Source organism: Solanum tuberosum, unplaced genomic scaffold, assembly GCF_000226075.1.
Source record: "Solanum tuberosum cultivar DM 1-3 516 R44 unplaced genomic scaffold, SolTub_3.0 scf00034, whole genome shotgun sequence".
Taxonomy (NCBI): domain Eukaryota; kingdom Viridiplantae; phylum Streptophyta; class Magnoliopsida; order Solanales; family Solanaceae; genus Solanum; species Solanum tuberosum.
In genome coordinates this window covers 2,367,516-2,393,204 of record NW_006238962.1, presented here as the reverse complement: position 1 = coordinate 2,393,204, position 25,689 = coordinate 2,367,516, and the positions used below count along the sequence as shown (strand labels likewise).

General features: G+C 35.2%; 4 protein-coding genes and 1 pseudogene across 5 annotated transcripts; 3 read left to right on the top strand and 2 right to left on the bottom strand.

Moving 5' to 3' along the window:
• The first annotated feature begins 1,076 nt into the window (after positions 1–1,076).
• Positions 1,077–21,792, top strand: LOC102587019 (uncharacterized). 2 transcript variants are annotated; one of them, XM_015306634.1, is made up of 5 exons: positions 1,077–1,218; positions 1,966–2,060; positions 3,012–3,286; positions 5,084–5,743; positions 21,584–21,792. In XM_015306634.1, exons 1-5 carry the CDS (start codon positions 1,189–1,191, stop codon positions 21,733–21,735), a joined length of 1,212 nt encoding a protein of 403 aa, XP_015162120.1. In that variant the 5' UTR covers positions 1,077–1,188; the 3' UTR covers positions 21,736–21,792. The 2 variants fall into 2 exon arrangements, with proteins under 2 accessions (XP_015162120.1, XP_006342655.1); XM_006342593.2 differs by lacking the exon at positions 21,584–21,792 and having other exon boundaries at positions 1,079–1,218; positions 5,084–6,252.
• LOC102587349 (isoflavone 2'-hydroxylase-like) lies at positions 6,545–8,519 on the bottom strand. The gene has a single exon (XM_006342594.2). The coding sequence runs from the start codon at positions 8,428–8,430 to the stop codon at positions 6,901–6,903; it is 1,530 nt and encodes a 509-aa protein (XP_006342656.1). The 5' UTR covers positions 8,431–8,519; the 3' UTR covers positions 6,545–6,900.
• On the top strand, positions 12,466–14,682 carry LOC102584140 (G2/mitotic-specific cyclin C13-1-like). Its single transcript, XM_006342662.2, has 7 exons — positions 12,466–12,929; positions 13,226–13,458; positions 13,555–13,707; positions 13,797–13,830; positions 13,928–14,077; positions 14,165–14,299; positions 14,396–14,682. The coding sequence occupies exons 1-7, from the start codon at positions 12,642–12,644 to the stop codon at positions 14,471–14,473; spliced, it is 1,071 nt and encodes a 356-aa protein (XP_006342724.1). The 5' UTR covers positions 12,466–12,641; the 3' UTR covers positions 14,474–14,682.
• On the top strand, positions 16,168–19,138 carry LOC102583490 (cell division cycle-associated 7-like protein). Its single transcript, XM_015306635.1, has 5 exons — positions 16,168–16,477; positions 17,248–17,487; positions 18,084–18,167; positions 18,345–18,474; positions 18,626–19,138. Exons 1-5 carry the CDS (start codon positions 16,248–16,250, stop codon positions 18,863–18,865), a joined length of 924 nt encoding a protein of 307 aa, XP_015162121.1. The 5' UTR covers positions 16,168–16,247; the 3' UTR covers positions 18,866–19,138.
• A 469-nt stretch (positions 21,793–22,261) lies between the features above and the next one.
• On the bottom strand, positions 22,262–23,824 carry LOC102587669 (isoflavone 2'-hydroxylase-like; annotated as a pseudogene).
• Between the last annotated feature and the right edge of the window lie 1,865 nt (positions 23,825–25,689).

Below are 25,689 nucleotides of genomic sequence, written 5' to 3'. Positions count from 1 at the left end.
AATATTATAAACAAATCGCAAACCCTAACTAACATGCTTTGAAATCATAAGCATAATCAAATAAGTAAAAAGATTTACTAACCTACAACCACGAATATCCACTTTGAAATCCAGCCACGAAGAAAATTGTGAAACCCTAGCCACGAAATGAGGGAAAAGGGGTGAAATCGTTTCTGAAAAATAATGAAATAAAGGGAAAAAAAAGAGTAATTAGGATTTAGTGATTTAGTTTATGTGGCAGTGGAAAAAAGAGTAATTAGTATTGGCATCCTATATCCTAATTACCAGAAAGATTATCAAATAAACAAATAATTTTTCCCTAAATTTAACATACCAGAATATTATAAACAAATCGCAAACCCTAACTAACATGCTTTGAAATCATAAGCATAATCAAATAAGTAAAAAGATTTACTAACCTACAACCACGAATATCCACTTTGAAATCCAGCCACGAAGAAAATTGTGAAACCCTAGCCACGAAATGAGGGAAAAGGGGTGAAATCGTTTCTGAAAAATAATGAAATAAAGGGAAAAAAAAGAGTAATTAGGATTTAGTGATTTAGTTTATGTGGCAGTGGAAAAAAGAGTAATTAGTATTGGCATGCATATTAGTATTGGCAGGCAATGTGGCATCCACATGACATTTAACAACTTCCGTTAATAAGAAGGGTACTTTTAACCCAATAGTTTAACGGAAAGGGTAGTTTTGAGCCGAAATATAGTTTAAGGATAAATATGAGCTATTTCAATAAAGGGAAAAAAAAGAGTAATTAGGATTTAGTGATTTAGTTTATGTGGCAGTGGAAAAAAGAGTAATTAGTATTGGCATGCATATTAGTATTGGCAGGCAATGTGGCATCCACATGACATTTAACAACTTCCGTTAATAAGAAGGGTACTTTTAACCCAATAGTTTAACGGAAAGGGTAGTTTTGAGCCGAAATATAGTTTAAGGGTAAATATTAGCTATTTCGGATAGTTTAAGGGTATTTTTGACCCTTTTCCGTATGGTTAGTCAAATCACTATTTTAGAGTTTTTGGATAAGAATTCAATAATCCAAATTGACCCCTCTTATTTCAATATATTACACAAACCTCCCTACATTTCTTCCATCAGATCAAATACAGCGCCGCAAAATTCAGTTCAAAGGGTTGCAGGCCAGCAAGCAGCTCACCAGTTCTTTCATGGCTTCCCTTTTTCAGAAATTTCAAGAGGTATACTTTGTTTCTCACATTGCTCAACAGAAACTTCTTTCCTAAATTTGATGTACTGTTCAAAGGTGTAATCTTGAAACTTGGACATGTAATTTTAATGGGCTCAATAGGTTCTTATAATAAAAATTCCATTTTTATTCATATGGGGTTGTGGGGTTCTTCCTTACTCAAAAAAAATAATCACAACTTTATTGTTGGAGAGTCAAAAAGTTTTATCTTTTATTACTTTTAACTATAGAAATTGTGAATTTATGATGTATAATACTCCCTTTGTTTCAATTTGTTTGTGTGATTTTGAATCTTGGTACGAAGATTAAGAAAGTAAAAGAATGAGTTTTGAATCTTGTGGTGTAAACTTTTGAATTTGTGATCTATAATACTCTTTCTGTTTTAGTTTATTTATCTGGTTTTTGACTTACATAGAGTTTAAGAAAGTAAATACTTAGACTTTTGAATCTTGTGGTGTTAAACTAAAGATATGTAAATGTACCAAAATATGGTTTAATTTTGTGGTCTTAAACATGCGCGTCCAAAGTTAAAATTGCAAAGTTGCCAAAAAATGGAAGAGATTTTTTTTGAAATGGACTAAAAAGGAAAGTAAGACAGAGAAATTGAAACGAAGGGAGTAATACTTTTTTATGGTATTTGTGATTAAAAAATATGGTATGTACTTGTTGTATTGTGTTGAATATTGGTGTATTTAATCTCCTGAAGTTGAAGTATTTTGCTTTCTGAAATGATTTTTAGGCAGTTAAAGTTCTTGCTAAAAGTCCCACATTTGCTAAAGATCCAAGGAGTCTTCAGTTTGAAGCTGATGTAAACCGCCTCTTTCTTTACACTAGGTAAGGATCATTTTCAACACTTAAAGGAAAAGTAATGTTGTTGTCTATGATGCTGGTGTTTCCTGTAAATAGATTGGTGAGACAACTACAACTTAATTGCGTTTTATATATAAATAAGTCAATCAACTCTGGGTTTTATCTTTGCTCTTTGAAATTTACTCCAAGAACATAGCTTTATCATTGATGCTTGTGCCAAGAATTGGCAGAGCCAAGTTGTTTGGCTACATCATTTGTACTTTTCCTCGTTAAGCCACTTTTAGAATGAAAAGATTGTCAGTTTGATTCAGCTTTCTGTATGAGTAATTTGATCAACCAAGATGGGCTCCTTCATGTAAATACAATTCTACAGGCTATTGAGTTTTTCATTTAATATATAAATATGCAACCTTATAAGATTTTTTTTAACAAGTGAAAGATAAAGGGCAGGGGTTACATAAATAGGTTTCCATTGTATTGTAAATAGATAAAGTTATGAAAGGACAGAGGTTTTATAAGGATATTCTACATTTTTTCTGGTTAGGTCATATTTTGTTTGATGATGGAAGTTTATATTGTTTTGAGTTGTTTGAGTTGAGTAAGGTCTTTTCTCCGTGCTGACAAACATGTACAGGACTAGTTGAAGTACTGATGAATGTTTTGCTTCTTTCAATTCTTTCAAGAGCTAGGATTTTACTTGAGTCATCACCCAACAATCCTTATTCTACATTTTCTTTTTTGTTTCTTCTTAAGAGAACTGTTGCTTTAAGTCTTTAACACTAGTTGCAATATATATCAATCCAGAGGGGGAAGGGGTTGCAATAAATTATAGTCCTCTATGGATCTTGCCTGCAACTAATTTCTTTTCTGATGAATTGCTTTTATGAAACCTATGATGGTGAAATTGTATGTCCTATATGCTTTAAGTTTCACAAGTTACAGTTTTAACTTTGCATGATTAATTTCACCTTTCAGTTACAATCGTTTGGGGAAGGATGCCGTTGAAACTGATGCAGAGGAGATCATTGACATGGCTGGCAAGGCCTCCCTAGCTGATCAACAGAAGCAGGTCCAAGAAAATGTGCATTCCCAGATTACAAGCTTTTGCAAATATATGGATCACATATTACAACCTGATCTTACGGTCAAGGACAAGCCGGGAACACCATCTTCCGAAAATAATTCTTCTCCTCGTCGCAGTGGGCTCAGTTTTGCTATTGGTAGGACTGCTCCATTAAAGGACCACAGCGGTAAGATCTTAAGCTGAATTTCCATAGCACCTTTTAAGTTTGTTGCTTTTCTCAAATTTGTTAGAACGGGTGCCCAACTTTAGCATACACGTAGGTGATCCCTTGCTATCCTGCTTTTGCTATGTTATGTCAGATTAGGAAGACAAATTTCAACTCCTAGCCATAAAAAACAAAAAACGAACTCAATGTAATTCTAATTAGACTAGTTCGTGGAATGTAATGCCTGAAATTAGATGTGTAGATTCATTGTGATCATTTGCAAATTGATTAGGTGGATGGAATTTAATCCTCAGCTCAAGCCTCTTAGCTTACTAGATTCACCAAACAGAGCTGTGTGTATGTCAATTGCTAAAATTTAAAGAAATTTTCCCTTTTTACCTCGGTTAAGCTTCTGATTTATATGACTCGGGTCTTTTAAAGGCCTGTTCCATGATTTGGTTCTCCTAGTTTATTGCTGTATGAGACAGCTACAACCTTAGCATTGTGAGTATACTCCGGATTTTTCTTTGCTAGGGATTCTTGATTCAAGCCTTTGATCATCCTTGTACAATTAAACCTCTCTATCACAACCATCCTCTATAACTACATTTCGAGTTTTCTTGGGAACGATTGTTCATGTTATATTTTTTCTCTATAGCATTGTCCGACCTATAACAACAGAGGCTATCATTATACCGATACACTCTTTGTAAAATTACTTCAAAAATAACAATCCTTACTCAAATGTTGATTGACTTTGCTTTTCACTTATGATGCTATATCTAAGTGATGGAAGGGAATCCTTAATGAAAGTTTAGATGAAATTTATTTTCCTTGGTAAGCGACCTGGTGATCTTGACTTGCTTATTAAATTTATTCTCTGTTCTTGCTGTAATTAGACCATGACTCCTCTAAACAAAAAGTTTCATTGGCTTATTAATAGTTTTTTTAAATAATAAATTACTTATAGTTGAATGCAATATATGTTTGAAGAAAGTTGAGTATAATTGTTATTTGCTCTGGTGATGGATTCTTAAATCTTGTCCTTTATCCTATCCAAAATTTTAGAGAGTAAAAGAATCTTTAGTTATTAACAATTTCCTCATAAAGGACCCTAGATTATTTATCAAGAAAAAAGTAGAATCCCTAGATTAATACAAGTCCTTTCAGAATAACAACAATAGTAGTAGCTAGTGACAGTAACACCATATTATCCTGGTAACTTGCTTATGTTCATTTGTTACTAGATACATCTTGTACTAAATATTTAATTTCTTTTCACTTTTCAATTCTTTTCCTTTTTGACTCTGGTAGTCTAACAAGCATTATACTCATCACATGTGATTACTATAAAATTCAAATATAACAAGTAGAGTAATTGATTTTGCTTTCATAACCATTTTGGATTTGATCATACTTCCATTTTTGTTGTTATTGTTTGGTTGTTAAGTATTGGGCTTACGGTAAGTAGAAATAAAACAAATAATGCTAATGATGCTTTCTTTAGGACTTTCTGGAAATTAGTAACTTAATTTTGTATCTAGACATTTTGGTCGTTCATAAAAGTCCATATCTTGGAAATGTGGATCCATAGGTATTTGTTGGACAGTTCCCATAAGTTGTGTACAATAAACTCTTGAAAAGTGGGATATGACATAAGATCATAGTTCCTATATCTTTTTGGTGTTCTCACATGTATTATATTCAAGCTTTCCAGTTGTCTCGGACAAAAGTTTTTCTTTTTCTCTGCAAGTGTGGATTAGTTGAATTAGCTGCATTACGCCCTGGATTTTGATTACTGTTCTGCTTTCAGCACAGCTATACCTGAAAGCAAGCCATTGAAGCGCACAGAGGTTTCACAGAGTTTAAAGGATCTTATGGGCTATACTCTCGAGGTCAAACCTTCTCAAATTCCACATGAGGATGCTGGGCAAGGTTTATTCATACATGGTGAAGCTGATGTTGGTACTGTGTTAGCATTCTATCCTGGTGTAATATACTCTCCTGCATACTACCGCTATATTCCTGGATATCCAAGAGTTGACGCCCAAAATTCGTATTTGATCACACGGTATGATGGAACTGTGATAAATGCACAACCATGGGGTGCTGGTGGTGAATCTCGTGAAATATGGGATGGGTCGTCTCTTCCTGAACCTAAGCACTTCATGCAAGCTGATGGAAAGGGTTCTGAGCGAATATGGAAAATGCTCAGCAAGCCATTGGATGGAATACGTCTAGGAGGCAACCATGAAGTGCTGGAAAGGAGAAACCCTCTGGCCTTTGCTCACTTTGCCAACCACCCAGCAAAAGACATGGTACCAAATGTAATGGTATGCCCTTATGACTTTCCTCTCCCAGAGAAGCACATGAGAGTCTATATACCAAATATTTCATTTGGAAATGGTGAAGAAGCAAACATGAGGAGGTTTGGCACCTTTTGGTTCAAATCTTGGAAGTCCGGCAAGAATGGATTAGATGTCCCTGTTCTAAAGACGCTCGTTCTTGTGGCAACTCGAGCAATTAGTAATGAAGAAATTCTCCTGAACTACAGATTGAGCAACTCAAAGCAAAGACCACCATGGTACACTTCAGTGGATGAGGAAGAAGATCGAAGGAGGTGGAGCTAAGATGATAATCAATGGTGCATGTTGAAGTGTACTAACCATGAAAACAAGTGCATTTCTCTATACGACGCCAGGAGAACAGTGAGAACATTTATTTTGGTGACTATAATCTGGTTCACTTTTGGTTTTACATCTTTTTGAATAGTTTGCTTGTAGCAATTATGGCTAGTGGCCAAGTCAACCTGTTAAGAACATGATTTGCTGAGCTGGACAACAGAGCTACTATGCTTTGAACTAACCGCGAATTATTCTTACATGAGTTGCATAATAAGCGGAAAAGGAATCCATCCTTGTTATAGAAAATATTAAATGTTATTCTGATTGCTTATGAAATATGAGAGCCTTCATTTTCTCATTTGATTCTTGGATGATTACTCCAGCTTCCTGTGTTTTATGTATGTTTCTTTATAAATGATAGTACTTCACTAATCTACTTTACACCCCACAGATTTGTAAGCAATGTTGATTTAATGCAGTCATCAAAGTTTTGATGTACACTGAGACGTTTGTTTTGTCTTTTAATGTATTCTTCCCCTCCTTCTATGATTGATAAAACACTGAGCTGGTATGCATATAGAAAAACATGCATGATTAGTCATAACCACCATAGTAATGAACTCTTGTTTGATGAATGCCGATGCATGCTCATACGTGACGATCCATTTCAATGCATAAATTGAATGATATTTGTATTCAAGTATTGCACAAACAAAAGCAGAAGGTGTAACATAACTTAGATGTTACTATTTATTAGCAACTAGAAGTTTGGGATTGAGACGTAGTAGTTGTTGTATTAGGAAGTAAAGAAGAGATATGCTAGAACAGGAAGCTTGCCCTCTCCAATAATTACACTGATCATGCCCTGCAAGCTGTGAACAATTAGCAGGCTACTTGAGATTAGATGTTGCTTTGCCTATGTTTATGTAGTAAGTGCTCATAGACAAATGTAACGTCGTTTTTCTGCATTTTTTAGTTGTGTCTGAAAGAGAGTGCAGGGGAGAATTGTGATTACAAATGAGCAAGAAGGTTGTCAGTATTTTGGCGTGGCCTACATTTTGCTAGCAATGGTATTGCTTTGGGCATAGTGAGTCCAGGTCCTCCAGTCATGTCAACCAGCTCTTCACTTACTCTCTCCCATTCAAAGCACTGAATAAGTGATCCTAATGCCAAACCAGCCACATGCATTGCCAAATTCTCACCTGGACATCCTCTCCTGCCATATCCAAATGGCATTAGCCTGAACCCGTCTCGTTGACCTTTGAAATCGATAAACCTTTCAGGCTTGAACTCATTTGGCTTGTCCCACAATTTAGCATCATTTTGTATTGCCCACAAATTCACTAGCAACATTGTCCCACGGGGTACATGAAAACTTCCAACGATACACTCATCCGAGGACTCGTGTGGCACAAGTAATGGAGCAGCTGGGCACAATCGGAGAGTTTCGTTTATGATTCCATGGAGATAAGGGAGTTGAGCAAGGTCCGATTCATCAAGTAATCTTGATGCCTCTCCAAGGTGAGTGTCTATTTCATTTTGAACTTTCTTTAGTGCCTCAGGATTGTTCAGAAGAAATGATAATGCCCATTCCATTGTGCTAGCTGTAGTATCAGTCCCTGCTGTTAACATGACTATTCCCATGCCCTTTATCACTTCATCTGTGTAATAATCAGGCTCTGAATCTTGGAGGGATAAGAGAACATCAATCATGGTATTGTTCTTTTGCTCTAAAGAAGATCCCTTTCGACGGTTCTTGTGCTCTTCAATCAATTCTTGCATGAATTTATCCCTCTTCTCCTGCAGTAACTTAACCTTATCCTCAAGTTTGTTTACTCCTATCCATTTAAGTAGTGGCACAAAATCTCCTATATTTGTTGCACCACTCACTTGGAAAGTTTCTATAACAATCTCTTTAAACCTCCTAGATTCCTCCAATTTCCCAGCAGAATCACCATAGTATCTCTTCCCAGCAATCATCATCATCAAGATATTCAGTGTCATCTCAAAGAAAGCCGCCTTCATATCCACCACAGTTGTGTTAGTATCTCCACCACTGGTTTCCCCCCTTAGAAGTCGTTGCAGCAGAGCCCGAACCTCATCTCTACGGATATCAGCAAACATTTGAACTCTCTGAGTGGACAAGATTTCATGAGTAGCAATCCTTCTTAGGTTGCGCCAATGTTGGCCATAGGATGCCCAAACAAGGCTGGTATAGTTGTAACCAAGATGTTTTCCAGCAAGCAGCCTCACACGATTGGCAAAAACAATGTCGTTTTTGGTGAAACATTCCTCTGCAAGAGAAGGGGAGGAGACAACCAAGACTGGACGCGATCCAAATCGAAGGTAAAGCAAAGGACCATGTTTTTCTGAGATGTTGGCTAATGTTTTATGAAGTGGTTTTTTCTTGAGTAGATATAGATGGCCTATAATGGGCAAAGAGATAAAGGGACTTGGTGGGAGATTTTGGAATTTTCCAAGGAAATGGTTCTTTAGTAAGTATAGGAAAGTGAAGATGAGTATGTAATATGAAATTTCCATGGTTGATGCAAAAACAAGCAAAGAAGACTTCTTGACAACTTTGCTCACTTGATCATTATTTATACTATTGTTGTCTAGGTATCATTTGTGGATGGCAAGGTGCCAAGCATGCTAGTATTGTTAAACTAGGGTGAATAGCATGTCCCCACCAACATAGGTAGTGGTGCAGCAATGGAACTGCTCCATTCTTAATCAGAAGTCTCGAGTTCAACCTCTAGATATGGAGCAGAATGAGCCTTGCAATATGTGATCCGAATTTAGTTGAAGCTCCGACACCGGACATGGGAAATAAAAAAAATAAAAATAAAGAATAGTGTGGGCCCAATATTATGAAAATTCAAACTATTAATAAATATCTTTATCAAAATAACAAATGTTAAGAGTAAAAATATGTTGGTCTATTTTTGTTTCAAATATATGCAATGGAAAGTTTATTATGTTTTAATTATATTTTAAACTTTCAATTATCTAGGAGTAAAGTAGAGCATGACATCATTATTAATAGATTAAAGGTCTATTAAAATTGAACACATGTTTACCTGTGAAATTGAATTTTTAATGAAGAGGAAAGAATGGACATTTTTGGGAATTGTTGATAAGGTTCAAATAACAAAGCAAAAAAAAAGAGTTTTTTAAAACAAGTTGATCTTGCAAAATGTTTTAAGATCATATCTTTTAATTTAATATATAGAAAAACAATAATAAAGTACGACAATAACTTGCGTTCACGCATTTGAAATTGACATATTAAAATCATATCTTTTAATATATAGAAAAACAATTTTGCGTTCACGTATTTGAATTCTTTAAGAAAGAGCTCGATTATTAATTAAACCATAAGTGAATTCATGGACTTTGTTGAATTATTTTTTTTGACCAAGTGTATGAGCCATGAATTGTCCTGGAATTTCTAAAATGTCCCAAGAAAAAAAATTCTGACAAAATAATTTCCTCAACACAGCTTAACTCTGTCAAGTCTGTACGAATAGTAAATAAGTATATATCTTCTTAAGACTATTTGGATGTACAATTCAATTTCGATAGTAATATTCTATTTCAGTTGCACAAGGTCAAGGCTTCAAATTAAAGGAATGATAAACTTTCTAACTTTATGAATTGGGCTTCTGCACATTGGGCACAACCTATTATCAACATCCATGATCCTGCAGGAAACTACTCTCATGAGAATCTTCATAACTATATTGAGAGATTGAGATCTATATTGCTCGGACTTTTCAAAAATGCTCATCGTTGAGCCCGGATCCTCTAAAATACCCTCTTTTGGAGGATTCAACTAAGTTGTTCAGATCCTTCATTTTTGGTGTTGCACCCGTATAGTCACGACGTAGGTGTGGCTGTGAGATCCGTACCCAATCGGGTCAATCGGTTTTGAGTACTTTGACCAAATTCGAGGGAGAAATTCTGAACAGATGCAATGATTAATTTAATCAAAACAAAAACTGAGGTGAAATTGAAGAAAATGAAACACATTGTATTTATATAAAAAATTTCTCAAGTTTTCCACGTAATATCTCATACATTTAAGCTATATAACTCTATTTTTAAATATTTGAATTATTTTTAGCACCTGCATCCACACGGATCCGTATCCTCGAATCTTAAAATTTAGATCATAGAGGATCCAACCTCTAGATCCGCCACCTGTATCGGACACTTGCACCTGAGTTCAAGCAACTTAGGGATCCAACACAGGCATGACACAATTTTTGGAGAATCCGAGCAACATAGATTGAGACTGTGTGAAAAGTCAAAAACATAATTTACCTTTGGGCACATACTTGGCAAGTTGCACAATGACCACAAGGAACAAAGAAACAGTTTCTTGAATTGTCATAGCAGATAACACATATTCTTTCATCATATAAATCCTCTGAAGAACTTGATCTGCCACAATTTGCCTCTTCTTCATATGTTCCATAAATTGATTTTACTTCCTGATGCTGCGAAATTGGATCGCTCTCGGTTACTGCATAACTTTCATCATGACAAGCCCCCAAAGATTTCAGTATAGAGCAAGTGATTATAACTGCTAGTCCTGTTGCAACATTAGTTAAAGCCAACATTTTTACTACTAATACAATTCTTGATCTATTATGTAACTTTCAATTGCTTGAGAGATTACCTAAAACTCCAAGAAAAGTGACGAAACGAGCAATGAAAGATATCTCAACATACGTTTCCAGACAGGTCTTGCTGCAGCAGTTGACACATTATTGATTCATTATGTCTCACATTCTTGATGTTTATAAAGAAAAGGTTTGGACTTACAGTATCAGGTGTTGCCAGAATGACGTATTGAGGAGACAGGTATGACAAATTGAGACACATGCTCTTTGCTTTCGTTATATCGTACATTGTTGATGAAATGTACACATTCATGAGAAGTATGACACCTTTGGGGCTTGATCAATTTATGATGCCAATGTTGTACCTGTCATTTTCTTCAATTCTGTATGCTGCTTCGATACCTTTAACCGATGTGGAATTAGTTCAAGATTGTAACGAATTCTATTACAATCAACTTAGAAACAAAAGAAAACAAGAAGAGTGTTAACTCTAGTCAAGAGTTTGTAAGTTGCACGCCTTATTTTCTTGTTTGTTACTCCGTCAGTTTCAATTCATATGACACTCTTTCCTTTTTGGGACGTTCCAAAAATATTTGACCATTCTACTTATGTACAACTTTCAAATACTGAAATTCATTCATCTTACTAACTCTGATTTGATATTTGCTCTCTTTACAACCACTACTCTAATGAAGTATTCTCTTCCGTCAATCTAAGTATATTATATAAGTTGTATTAACATTCTAAACTCACGGACAAATCAAACACCATCACATAGTTAAACAGTTACAGAAAGCGTATGAAACTTCAGGCTGTTACCATCTGCAGTTCCATTTGGTTTCCACACTCAATTCAGGCTTCTCTGAGAACCCGTTAAGGAGAACTCCTTTCTTGCCATCATCTCTTACTTCAACTTGCTTCACAAACGGAGAACTCATCCAGTCATCCTGAGTAATCGCGATGAGCTAGGTCCAAGAACCATGTGTCAATCGCCATAGAGGCTAAAGCTCATACCTTATGCTAAGCAACACTAAAAAATGGATATTACATGCCACATATCCATATAGGTAGCAAAACGAGCACACGAGTCAATTTGTCTTGCCCTGTCCATCAATGATAGCAATAACAATAACGATTCATGATAAGAGGTTTATTAACAATAATAGTGACTCAAATTCAGGTTCTTGGAAACGAACAAGTGCATTCAATTGGCTCGACTCACTTGTCCTTTTAAGTTTAGGAATTTGACTTCCCATATACTCAAGTGATATCAAATATGAAGAATCAAAATTCCTTATATCCCGACAATGCTGAATCTTCAAGACCTTCAGGGATTGAAATTTACGGAGAAATCCGTCAGATGTCCTCACACTTGATAGCTCTAAAGATTTCAGGTTCTGATATTCATCAATATCCAATATTTTCGATCCACAACCACAATAAGACAAGTGTTCAAGAGTTGGTAGTTGGATTTTAGCATGTTTGTTTCCATTAGCTGTTATGGAAATTGACTTGATCTTTTGAAGTTTCAAAAGCTCAATATTTTTCAACCCCCAACAATGCTTAAGGACGAAAGAGACCGTCAAGGACAACTATTAAATAGAGTTTGAAGCATGTTATCATCTAATTTTAGATAAGACGGAGAAAGCTTTCTCAAAGAATGAGAATACGCGGCACCACTAGATAATAATGAAACATGGCTAAGATCACAACCACATAAAACTCATTTATTGTAACGATCAATTTGGTGTGATCGCGTCATTACCTTATTATTTTTTTCTTTTTTGTCTCTATTATTTAATACTACTAACTATATTTCATTTTTTATTCTATCTTTTCATAATAGCTATATCTCGTACTCTACTTTTCTTGTAGATTTATCACTCAATTACAGAGGTGTAACATTATGTAAGGACAGAAAGTGGCCCAACTGAACAAAAAGCCCACCTCTCTCTCTCCATTGATTTCCCAAAGAGGGAATGTAATGGAGGGAAATTCAAATCTCACTTTTCAAAATTCAATCTGAAAAAACAATTAGCCAAAAATTTGCCCCAACAAGACAACTCCTTATGGCGCCATATATATATACATGCGTACACACAGAGGAAAAGGGAGCAGCAAGCGATGGCAGACCAAGAAAATTTTGTAAGAGTAACTCGATTGGCCAAGAAAAGGGCAGCAGAAGCAATGGTTCAGCACTTGCAACAACCCAACAAGAAGAGAGTTGTGTTGAGTGAGATTCAAGATTTGTCTAATGTGGGTATCAATCAGATTGAGAACAAGGTGTTTGTTTCTGAGCCTCTGAGACCCAAATGTAAGCAGATTACTAGGAGGAAGGTGAAAAGCTCTGATGACCCTCAGATGTGTAGTGCTTATGTTTCTGATATATATGATTATCTTCATCAAATGGAGGTTAGTGCATTTTTATTTACTCTTTTCCATAAATTTTGAATTTAACTATTGTTATATATAGTTTATTTATTTGGGTGTTACCTAATAGAGCTTGATTTGGTTTCTTATGGATGATTTTGGAAATGGGTACTCTAAAGATTGGATTTTTGGCAAATGGGTTGTGGTTTATGTGATTGAATTAGCAAATCTTGATTTACAGCTATTTGAAGTTGTTTGTGTTTGTGTGAAGTACTTTAACAAGTTATTAATATTGGGGCTTTTGAGTTTTTGACTTACTCTGCGGTTTATCGAATCAGATTCAGAAACAGAGAAGACCATTGCCTGATTACCTTGAGAAGGTTCAGAAGGATGTGGGTGCAAACATGAGAGGGGTTTTGGTCGACTGGCTAGTCGAAGTTACAGATGAATACAAGCTTCTTTCGGACACATTGTATCTTACTGTTTCCTACATTGACAGATTCTTATCAGTGAATGTCATCCCTAGAAAGAAACTTCAGCTTTTGGGTGTTTCTGCTATGCTCATTGCTGCGTAAGTACCGGAGCCAAGAACTGGTTTTATTCCCCCACCTCCCTGGCGATGTGTTTTTTGCTTGTGAATCTTATATAATCTGTTGATAATGATCAGGAAGTACGAGGAGATTAGTCCTCCAGATGTTGGGGAGTTTTGTTATATTACAGACAATACATATTCAAAGAAAGAGATGGTAAAGATGGAGGCTGATGTGCTAAAATGCCTCAAATTTGAAATGGGAAATCCCACAACCAAAACTTTTCTTAGGTAGCTAACTGTTTTGCGAATAACTAGACGTGCATTTGTAATGATCATAGTTTCTCGACTAATATGACTTTATTTTCTTTGGTATGCAGACAATTTACAGTAGTTGCTCAAGAAGATAACAAAGTAAGTGCACAAATATGACATGAACATTATGATTTTCAATTCAATTGTATTTGTGTTAAATGTTTGCTAATTTTGTTTTTTCCCTTCTTTTTTACAGAAAAACCATTTGCAGTTAGAGTTTCTCGGCTACTACCTAGCAGAGTTAAGTTTATTGGATTACAACTGTGTGAAGTTCTTGCCTTCTTTGGTAGCTGCTGCTGTGATATTCCTTTCAAGGTTCACATTACAGCCAAAGTCACATCCTTGGGTACGGATGTTAATTTGATTCAAACTTCACTTATGTTTAGTTTCTTGATATGTTGAAGTGCTGAATTAACTCTGTTTCATATTACAGTGTCTGTCCCTTCAACGTTGCTCGGGATATAGACCAGTGGATCTAAAGGAATGTGTTCTTATCATACACGACTTGCAATTGAGTAGAAGAGGAAGTGCTTTGGCAGCTGTAAGGGACAAATACAAGCTGCATAAGGTATTATTCCGCGTGTGTTTGATAATTGGTGATTTTGTTGTAAATACCGTCATAGTTCAGTAGTCTGATGTGAACTGTATGATTTTCCTGTAACAGTTCAAATGTGTTTCAACATTGTCTTCTCCTCTGGAAATAACGGATTCATTCTTCGAAGATACAAGACTGACTACTTAGCCATATGCTTGTGAATTGGAATAGGACTGCATTCTTGGATTTTTGTTTTTGGTTAACAGTATATTTTATTAACGACCAAAATATGTACATTTACAAGCACTGAAGCAGTCGTACAGGGGATCTTGAATACCTCTCTCTTCTTCTGCAGTCTTTCGAGTAATCTTGACAATATCTTCTTCTCGAAAAGCTGCAATACAACTCAAATCTTCAGATTTTTCATCCTAATTCTAGTGTCGTTATAACTAACAAAAAAATACTATTAGATTTTGATTTATTGGTATCATTATGTCACTCAAATACCTTTGGCGTAACACCCTATATGAGATAAATACTTGTCAAATCCAAAATACAAAGGATGATCTTGCTTCTTCATGAACCATGATCATAGTCACAACATCCTATTAAGATGTGCTCTTCATATTCAAAAATGAAGAGGACAAACGTTTTGCTAAATTGGAACTCGAAAAATACAAATAAACTAGAAGAATATAGATGAAATTGTGCAATAAAGCAATAACTTCTATTCCTTTCATTTCAAATTTGTCTTACTTTCCTTTTTAGTCTGTTTTAGAAAAACATATCTATTTTCTTTTTTGACATCTTTTTAATTCTAACTTTACATATTATATGTTTAAGACTATAATATTAAAAGGTATTTCTGAACATTCTACAAATCTTTAGTCAACTCAATAAGGAGTTTGATGAAGATGGAAACATATTGAATTTTTGAGTGAAGGAAAAAAAAATCAATTTTGGATGAAAAATAATGTCTAGAAATCATGGTGTAGAGAGAAGCGCACTTGCTTAAACTTCGTGTGAAATCAAAATCAAACAAACAAATTGAAATACATGAAACAATATAGGATTTTATTTAGGGAAAGGGTCAAAAATACCCCTTTACTTTTGTTTATTAGTTAGATTTATCCTTCGTTATAATATTAAGTCAAATATATCCTCACCACTATGAAAGTATTTAAATATGCTTCTATTTTGGACGGAATTCCCAAAAAGACTCCCCGTGAGCCCTTACTTTTTCAAAGGATTGGCAAGACATGAGAGACTCAACTCATGCATCGATTTATCGAAATAACTCTTTGCTCTCCCACTTCCTTCTATTCAAAAGGCAAGCAACCCCTAAACAAAAAGACCAAACAAACAAAAATCAATTTCATAAATGAAAATAGAAGGGTATTTTTGACATGTTTCCTTTTTATTCCAGGAAAAAAGGACAAATATATCTCCAAATTATCGTAAATGATATGCAGATACCCTCCGTCATACTTTTGGGACATTGGTGCCCCTGCCGTTCAAAAAATAAGGCATATATACCCTTTATACTAACGGACATGCACGTGTCATAATCTTATCCACCGACCCGATATTTATTAAATATCAGATGACGGATAGAATTGCACCACGTGTCCCTGTTTAGCTTCCGTTAGAGTGGAGAGCATATATGCTTTAGTTTTTGAACGGCAAAAACATCAATGTCCCAAAAGTATAACCAATGGTATCTACATACCATTTACATCAATTCGATGGTATATTGGTCCTTTTTTCCTTTTATTCAATTATGGGGTGTGATTTTCCATTTGGACCAAAAAGTGTAGTCCTCGTACCAAAAAAAGAGAGGGAAACTCAAAAATGGAGGGAGCAATAGTATATTTTTTTTAAGATTTCAAAACAAATAAAATGCTGAGACCGTTTTCTACCATTGGCCATCACTGTTCCCTATTTCTGGGTTCAACACACATAAGGGCTGTGAAAGCTAACAATGGTGAAGGCGGGAAGCAAAAGAGGTGCAGCAGCCAAAGAAGAACCCAATGACGGAGCAGTGTATGAGAAGCAAAGAGCCGATAGAATCAAAGAGAACAAAGAGAGACTGCACAAACTTGGCATTCTGGAGCTCACAAGGAACCTAAATCCCACTTCCAAGAAACTCACCACTCCTCGAATCAGCCGCCCGGCGGTGTTAACTGACGACCCACCTCGCCGCTCTTTTAGGTATTGAGTCTCATCCTTCCTTAACTAGAGTTTTTGGGTTCGAGTTTAAAAATGAAATAAATTTTGCTAGCTCTATAATCGGCCTTGGGTGTCCCAAAATCAAATTAGTTGAGAGATTTAATGAAATATCGAACACCGGATGAAAAAAAATTGGGGCTCCAAAGGCCTGATTTAGTGGCTTGACCCTGGTTTTGATTTTCCAAAAAAGTAGGAGAAAAGGATGTGTTGGGTTGGTTCTTATTGCTGTCTTTAATGGATATAAAATGTTCTCTATATGCTGAAATATGTTTAGTCATAGATATTTTGGTGATTGATTGAGAATAAATGTTAATAATAAGCATGAGCAGGGATGGTGTTGGTGGCAGTTTTGAGTATCAAAGGTTGGCCATATTCTTTTTGTGAAGGGTGGAAAAAGATTCTGATGCTTGTGAAGAAAATGCCTACTTTTGGCTGTGAAATATTTTTCCAAGGAAAATATTTCCAACCAACTAACCAGTAATAGTTTTGCGATTGAGGCCTGATTAAGATGTGATAAGGGTATACACTTCTAAGCATATCGAAATAAGATAGATATATACGACTAGTCGAGAGAAAGGAAAAGAAAGATTGCTTGTGCTCAGTTTGTGTATGGTTTTTTTCTTTTTCGGATGGTCACCTTTTTCATGGAATGTCTCGGAGATGGTCTTTCATTCTAGTAAAACCTTTCTTGGTTTTGGTTTTTTCTAATCGTGAAAGATGTTCTTTATAAAATGATGGTTACATGTTTTTAGGTTGAAGGTTAAGCCTCCAGTTAGTTACAAAGAAAAGAGGATTCCCAAGATGGATAAGGTATCAACAGAGGATGTGGAGATTAACATAGGAGAAGGTGAAAACCCTGAATTCTACACAGAGGAACATGAAAAGCTTTTAGGTGATTGCCAGAATGCTTGGACTCTCTATGTTGATGGTTATGATGAAGATGGCCAGCGTGTATATGATCCTGATAATGGCAAGTCATGCCATCAGTGCAGGTCTAAACATTTGTTCTCACTGTCTGTTTTATGTTGTTCTATTGCTTAGTTATCATCTAGTCATATCTGTTCCCTGCGCACAGTTTCTTAGAATATGCATCACTAATTTAGGCCTCCTTTCATGGGATGATGAAAACGACCAAGTCTATGTTGTCTGATCAAAATATTTCTTCTCCGTTTAGTATGAAAAATGAAGCTTTTCTTCCCATTGTGGAAGCTAGCTTAAAGCATGTGGTTGTTAAGATTGAATATAATATTGTTTTTGAACTTCGGGCATGAATATGTCCACAAGAATGCATATCAACTTGAATATTCAAATGTGTTGTATTCATCTAAAGTTGAGACCATTTTGTTCATGATATTTGTCTTAAAGAGATAGCAAAATAGGTGTTCATCATTAATTCATTTTTGCAGTGTTGCTCTGATTCGGCATTTACTTTTCCCTATCAGCACTTAGAATTTTGTTAAACAATAAGTTCTGCTGCCAATTTCATGAGAAACATCCTTCTTTCTATGATCAAAATGCAGTCTATCTAACCTTCGCTTGTTTCAATTTATTACTTTATTTGAAAAAAAAATATTTGATACAATTGCAGGCTGAAAACTCTTGGTCAACGCACTGCGTGCAGCAATTGCAAGCTTGGTCAAGGACAATTCTGTGGAGATTGTCTCTACATGAGGTGATAACTCTTTGATATCCTCTTTAACCTTTTTTCTGTAGTATTCCCTTTAGTAGCTAACTTTCTATCCTGAATTCATATGACCGTATTGGTGTTACTTCAAAACTACAGTTTCCGATGATCTTAATGCCCATGTGAAATGTCTGGATCTAATATTTGAGCTTGCACATCATGTAGGTATGGAGAGAATGTCATTGAAACAAATGAAAATGTAAACTGGATTTGCCCTGTCTGCCGAGGAATATGCAATTGCAGTCGATGCAGGCGTGAAAAGGGGTATGCAGCAACTGGTGCAATCTACAGAAAGGTAACCTCTTTGGCCCTTTTATGCTTGGTTCATTCCACCAGTAAAGGCTAGATTGCTTGCCTGATGATTACAAATAATTCTCTTTTTATGTATATATATAAGTTTGAGTTGAAGATAGCCATTCAATCCTAAGGAAGTTAACATGTTCCAGGTACTGCATCTTGGTTACAAATCTGTGGCACACTACCTTGTCAAAACTCGAATGCGTAGTGACCACGAAGATCTAAGCTCTGCAGATTCACCTTCCAGAAAGAGTACAGTGCCATTCACAGAGTTCACTAATACTCTCTCAACTTCTCAAACTGATGATAACAAAACTTTGAAGGGGGAAGAACGCACACACTGTGACGGTGATGATGCAAATTGTGATGAAGAAGATGTCAACGAGTGAAACAATGATAAAAGATAAGAATGTTTTTTGCCTGACAAAGACTGAAAGTGGAAAAGACCCTATATGTAAAGCACATATTACTAAATCAGCTCGGTTAACAGTAAGTTACCTTTTTTTGTTTGGATATAAACATTTTGTAAGCATTTCAATGGTGGGAAAAGCTTGTATTTTGCTCGTGGTTATTTTGCATCTTTGTTTGACTGATTATGATAATCGAGCACTAACTTAACAGTTTCATTTTTGCCTCGAATCCTTTGAAAGAAAAATTACGACAGGTTTTTGCTTGCTTCTAAAATTATCTGTAGTATTAGAATCTAATGTAGAAACTGTATCTTTTACTAAGTAGTTTCCAGCTAAATAAACAAAACCATTCAACTCATTGTTCACGATCCATTGTTTCAACGAAGGGAAATTAAAGGAAACAGGTGAGTAACTCTGGTTCTTCTGCATTTCCATGTTTAGACCTCGGGGACGGATGCAAGTAAAACCTTCTTTCTTTGATAGCTTTCTCTTCTTCCACTTTATTTATCTTCTCAATGGATGGAGAAGCTCGTTTATTCGGACGAGTTGAGGGACTTGGGATGATGATGGGATGAAACTGGGAATAAGTGATTTCTATGTCTGGTCTTCGACATTGTCTGCGATGGTGGAGTTTTGATATATTCGGCTGCTTTTGTGCTTTTGAAGTTTTGTTGTTGCTGCAATTTTGGGATTTACATCACTACATTCAGATGTACCAGTTAATCGTTGAACGACTTCTCGGAAGCAAGATAAGTCTGCTTGTACGAATGTTGTCATGTCTTTCGATAAGCCTGTACGGATCGTTGTCATTTTCATGTGTTCACTGATTTTTTATCTGCAAAACATTCTTCCTAATTAGTTATGCTTCCATTTTCCTAGCCAGAAATTGCCTATGATGATAATTCCACCATTTACATATATAAAAGAAAGGTCAAAATCACACCTAAAGTATCTCGATTTTTTAGCTACGTACCTAAATTATTAGGCATTTGAATTTTCTACTTGAACGATGATGATATTTCAGGTAGAAAACTTGTGTGATTTTGACCTTCCACTCTGCTAAAATCATGAATCATTCGACACAAAAATACAATTTAAACAAACATCTTGGCTAAATATGACAATTGACAAACAAAATAGACTCATAACAATGGTTTTCGAAAATTGTTTCAAACAACATATTTCAGTAAAACTTAGTCGCCACTAATAAAGTAGACCATGACTCTTCTAGCCAAAAAGTTTAGTTAGCTTTTGTTTTAATAATAAATTACTAATAATTGAATGCAATATATGTTTGAAAAAAGTTAAGTATAATTGATATTTGCTCTGGTGGTGGATTCTTAAATCTTGTCCTTTATCCTATCCAAAATTTTAGAGAGTAAAAGAATCTTTAGTTATTAACAATTTCCTCATAAAGGACCCTAGATTATTTGTCAAGGAAAAAATAGTCCCTAGATTAATACAAGTCCTTTCAGAATAACAACAATAGTAATAGCTAGTGACAGTAACACCAAATAATCCTGGTAACTTGCTTATGTTCATTTGTTAATAGATACATCTTGTACTAAATATTTAATTTCTTTTCACTTTTCAATTCTTTTTCCTTTTTGATTTTGGTAATGTAACAAGTATTATACTCTACGCATGTGATTACCATAAAATTCAAATATAACAGCTAGAGTAACTGATTTTGCTTTCATAACCATTTTGGATTTGATCATACTTTCATTTTTCTTGTTGTTTGGTTTGTTTAGTATTGAGGTTACAGTAAGTAGAAATAAATAAATATAATGTTAATGATGCTTTTTTTTAGGACTTTCTGGAAATTATTAACTTAATTTTGTCATCTAAACATTTTGGTCGTTCGTAAATGTCCATGTCCTGGAAATGTGGACCCATAAGTATTTGTTGGACAGTTCTCATAAGTTATGTACAATAATCTCTTGAAAAGTGAGCTAGGACATAAGATCATAGTTCCAATATCATTTTGGTGGTCTCACATAGTGACATAGATTATATTCAAGCTTTCCAGTCGTCTCGGACAAAAGTTTTTCTTTTATCTCTGCAAGTGTGGATGACTTGAGTTAGCCTCATTGCGTCCTGGATTTTGAAAAGTGTTCTGTTTTCAGCACAGCTATACCTGAAAGCAAGCCATTGAAGCGCTTAGAGGTTTCACAGAGTTTAAAGGATCTTATGGGCTACACTCTCGAGGTCAAACCATCTCAAACTCCACATGAGGATGCTGGGCAAGGTTTATTCATACATGGTGAAGCTGATGTTGGTACTGTGTTAGCATTCTATCCTGGTGTAATATACTCTCCTGCATACTACCGCTATATTCCTGGATATCCAAGAGTTGACGCCCAAAATTCGTATTTGATCACATGGTATGATGGAACTGTGATAAATGCACAGCCCTGGGGTGCTGGTGGTGAATCTCGAGAAATATGGGATGGATTGTCTCTTCCTGAACCTAAGCACATCATGAAAGCTGATGGGAAGGGTTCTGAGCGAATATGGAAAATGCTCAGTAAGCCATTGGATGGAACACGTCTAGGAGGCAACCATGAAGTGCTGGAAAGGAGAAACCCTCTAGCCTTTGCTCACTTTGCCAACCACCCAGCAAGGGACATGGTACCAAATGTAATGGTATGCCCTTTTGGTTCAAATCTTGGAAGTCTGGCAAGAATGGATTAGATGTCCCTGTTCTAAAGACGCTTGTTATTGTGGCAACTAGAGCAATTAGTAATGAAGAAATTCTCCTGAACTACAGATTGAGCAACTCAAAGCAAAGACCACCATGGTACACTCCAGTGGGTGAGGAAGAAGATCGAAGGAGGTGGAGCTAAGATGATAATCAATGGTGCATGTTGAAGTATACTAACCATGAAAACAAGTGCATTTCTGTATACAGCACTAGGAGAACAGTGAGAACATTTATTTTGGTGACTATAATCTGGTTCACTTTTGGTTTTACATCTTTTTGAATAGTTTGCTTGTAGCAATTATGGCTAGTGGCCAAGTTAACCTGTTAAGAACATGATTTACTGAGCAGGAGAACAGAGCTACTATGCTTTGAACTAACCGTGAATTATTCTTACATGAGCTACATAATAAGCGGAAAAGGAATCCATCCTTGCTATAGAAAATAGTAAATGTTATTCTGGTTGCTTATGAAATATGAGAGCCTTCATTTTCTCAATGATTCTTGGATGATTTCTCCAGCTTCCTGTGTTTTATATATGTTTCTTTATAAATGATAGTACTTCACTAATCTACTTTTACAGCCCACAAAGATTTGAAAGCAATGTTTATGTAGCAAGTGTGCATAGACAAATGTAACATCGTTTTTCTGCATTTATTAGTTCTGTCTGAAAGAAAGTGCAGGGGAGAATTGTGATTACAAATGAGCAAGAAGTTTGTTGATATTTTGGCGTGGCCTACATTTTGCTAGCAATGGTATTGCCTTGGGCATAGTGAGTCCAGGTCCTCCAGTCATGTCAACCAACTCTTCACTTACTCTCTCCCATTCAAAGCACTGAATAAGTGATCCTAATGCCAAACCAGCAACATGCATTGCCAAATTCTCACCTGGACATCCTCTCCTGCCATATCCAAATGGCATTTGTCTGAACCCATCTCGTTGCCCTTTGATATCGATAAACCTTTCAGGCCTGAACTCATTTGGCCTGTCCCACAACTTAGCATCATTTTGTATTGCCCACAAATTCACTAGCAACATTGTCCCTCGGGGTACACGAAAACCTCCAACAACACACTCATCTGAGGACTCGTGTGGCACAAGTAATGGAGTAGCTGGGCACAATCGGAGAGTTTCGTTTATGATTCCATGGAGATAAGGGAGTTGAGCAAGGTCTGAATCATCAAGTAATCTTGATGACTCTCCAAGGTGAGTGTCTATTTCGTTTTGAGCTTTCTTTAGTGCCTCAGGATTGTTCAGAAGAAATGATAATGCCCATTCCATTGTGCTAGCTGTAGTATCAGTCCCTGCTGTTAACATGACTATTCCCATGCCCCTTATCACTTCATCTGTGTAATAATCAGGCTCTGAATCTTGGAGGGATAAGAGAACATCAATCATGGTGTTATTCTTTTGCTCCCAATGAGATCCTTTTCGGCGGTTCTTGTGCTCTTCAATCAAATCTTGCATGAATTTATCCCTCTTCTCCTGCAGTAACTTCACCTTATTCTCAAGTTTGTTTACTCCTATCCATTTAAGAAGTGGCACAAAATCTCCTATATTTGTTGCACCACTCACTTGGAAAGTTTCTATAACAATCTCTTTAAACCTCCTAGATTCCTCCAATTTCTCAGCAGAATCACCATAGTATTTTTTCCCCAGCAATCATCATCATCAAGATATTCAGTATCATCTCAAAGAAAGCCGCTTTCATATCCACCACGTTTGTGTTACCACCACTGGTTTTCCCCCTTAGAAGGTGTTGCAGCAGAGCACGAACCTCATCTCTACGGATATCAGCAAACATTCGAACTCTGTGAGTGGACAAGATTTCAAGAGTAGCAATCCTTCTTAGGTTGCGCCAATGTTGGCCATAGGATGCCCTAACAAGGGTGGTATAGTTGTAACCAAGATGTTTTCCAGCCAGCAGATTCACACGATTGGCAAAAACAATGTCGTTTTTGGTGAAACATTCCTCTACAAGAGAAGGGGAGGAGACAACCAGGACAGGACACGATCCAAATCGAAGGTAAAGCAAAGGACCATGTTTTTTTTGAGATGTTGGCTAATGTTTTATGAAGTGGTTTTTTCTTGAGTAGATATAAATGGCCTATAATGGGAAAAGAGATAAAGGGACTTGGTGGGAGATTTTGGAATTTTCTAAGGAACTTGTTCTTTAGAATGTAAAGGAAAGTGAAGATGAGTATGTAATATGAAATTTCCATGGTTGATGCAAATACAAGCAAAGAAGACTTTTTGACATCTTTGCTCACTTGATCATTATTTATACTAGGGAAAAGGGTTTGATATACCCTCAACTTTGTCATTTGGAGCTGATATGTCCCTCGTTATGAAAGTGGCTCATATTACCCTTACCGTTATACAAACGGCTCACATATACCCCTACCGTTACAAAATGAGCTCACATATATCCTTTATTTAACGGAAGTGAAAAAATTAATTTTAAACTTATATTTTTTACTTTTAATTTTTTTTTAAATCATTTAGGAGTATATAAGATTCTTCTAGGAAAGTTCAAGGTATATTTCAATTTGTTTCATACATAAATTATTTTTTGACTTTTTTGATTTTCATTATTTGAGTTTCTTATTCTTATTTTTTTTTTCATTCCTTAGTGTAAGAAAAAAACTTAAAACTATTTTTTTGTGGCTATATTATAATTTAAAATAATTTTTTTTCTCTATATTGTAATTTAATTTTTGTATTTGAAGAAAAGATAATTGGTCATCTATAGTAAGTTTTACAAGAATATTAGTGAAACATAAATAAATTTGACCATCAAAATAATAAATCTAAATTAGTCATTGAAAACAAAAGAAGTCAAAAACGTATGTTTGAGGAGGATTAAATATACCCATATGGGATTATAGTTTGTTTTTTTAAAAAAAAAAAAATTAAACCAAATTTAATTTTTTTTCATTTCCGTTAGAGGGAAAGTGTATATGTGAGCCATTTATATATAAGTAGGGGTATATATGAGTCACTTTCATAACGAGTGGTATATCAACTCTAAATGATAAAATTGAGGGGTATATCAGACCCTTTTTCCTTTATACTATTGTTGTCTAGGTATCATTTGTGAATGGCAAGATGCCAACTGCTAAGCATGCTTGTATTGTCAAACTAGGGTGAATAGATGGCCCACCAACATAGGTAGTGGTGCAGCGGTGAAACTGCTTCATTCTTAATTAGAAGTCTCGAGTTCAACCAGAAATCTTGTTGGGAGTGTCACCCCTAGAATGAGCTTTGCAGTATGTGATTCAAATTTAGTTGAAGCTTCGACACCGGACATGGGAAATAAAAAAATAAAATAAAGAATAGTGTGGGCCCAATATTATGAAAATTCAAACTATTAATAAGTATATTTATCAAAAGGAAAAAAAGTTTGATATACCTCTTAACTTTGTCATTTAGAGTTGATAATCACTCTTTATGAAAAGGGAAAATTAGTAAACTAGTCAAATTTTCTAGCATAATTATTAAAAACATTTACACTTTAAAATAATTATTAAAAATGTCAATATTTAAACAAATATAATGTATCTTAATATAAGTTATTTACCTTATTTTTTTCCCTCAAATTGGGCCCCACTTTTTACCCCAAAAAAACTCTATTCCCACTTTTCACTCTCTACATTTTTTACCCACATTTTATCCTCTCACAGATTTTAAATCCCACTAGTTTAGGTCTTAATTATTAAGATTCCCAATAGTTTCAAATATTACTTCCTCTACCATATTTTATGATTAGGATACATGAGTTTGAATCCATGAGATACATGTATCTGTCAAATTTTAAAATTGAGATACAAAATTTATTTATTTAAATTAATTGGTTGTAACTTATTTCCTTAATTAGAGGAGTAATTGAGGATTTTCAAAATACACAGATAATTAATTTCATTTTATTATTCTTTGAAATAGTAAATTCATTAATATTATTAATATAAGATAAAAACATGTATATCTTGGTAATGTAATTTGATTAATTTCAAATTATTACTCTTAAAATAATAAATTCATTAATTTGATGTATCTATTATCAATATATGATGTATCCAACAAACTAAACATTTAGATA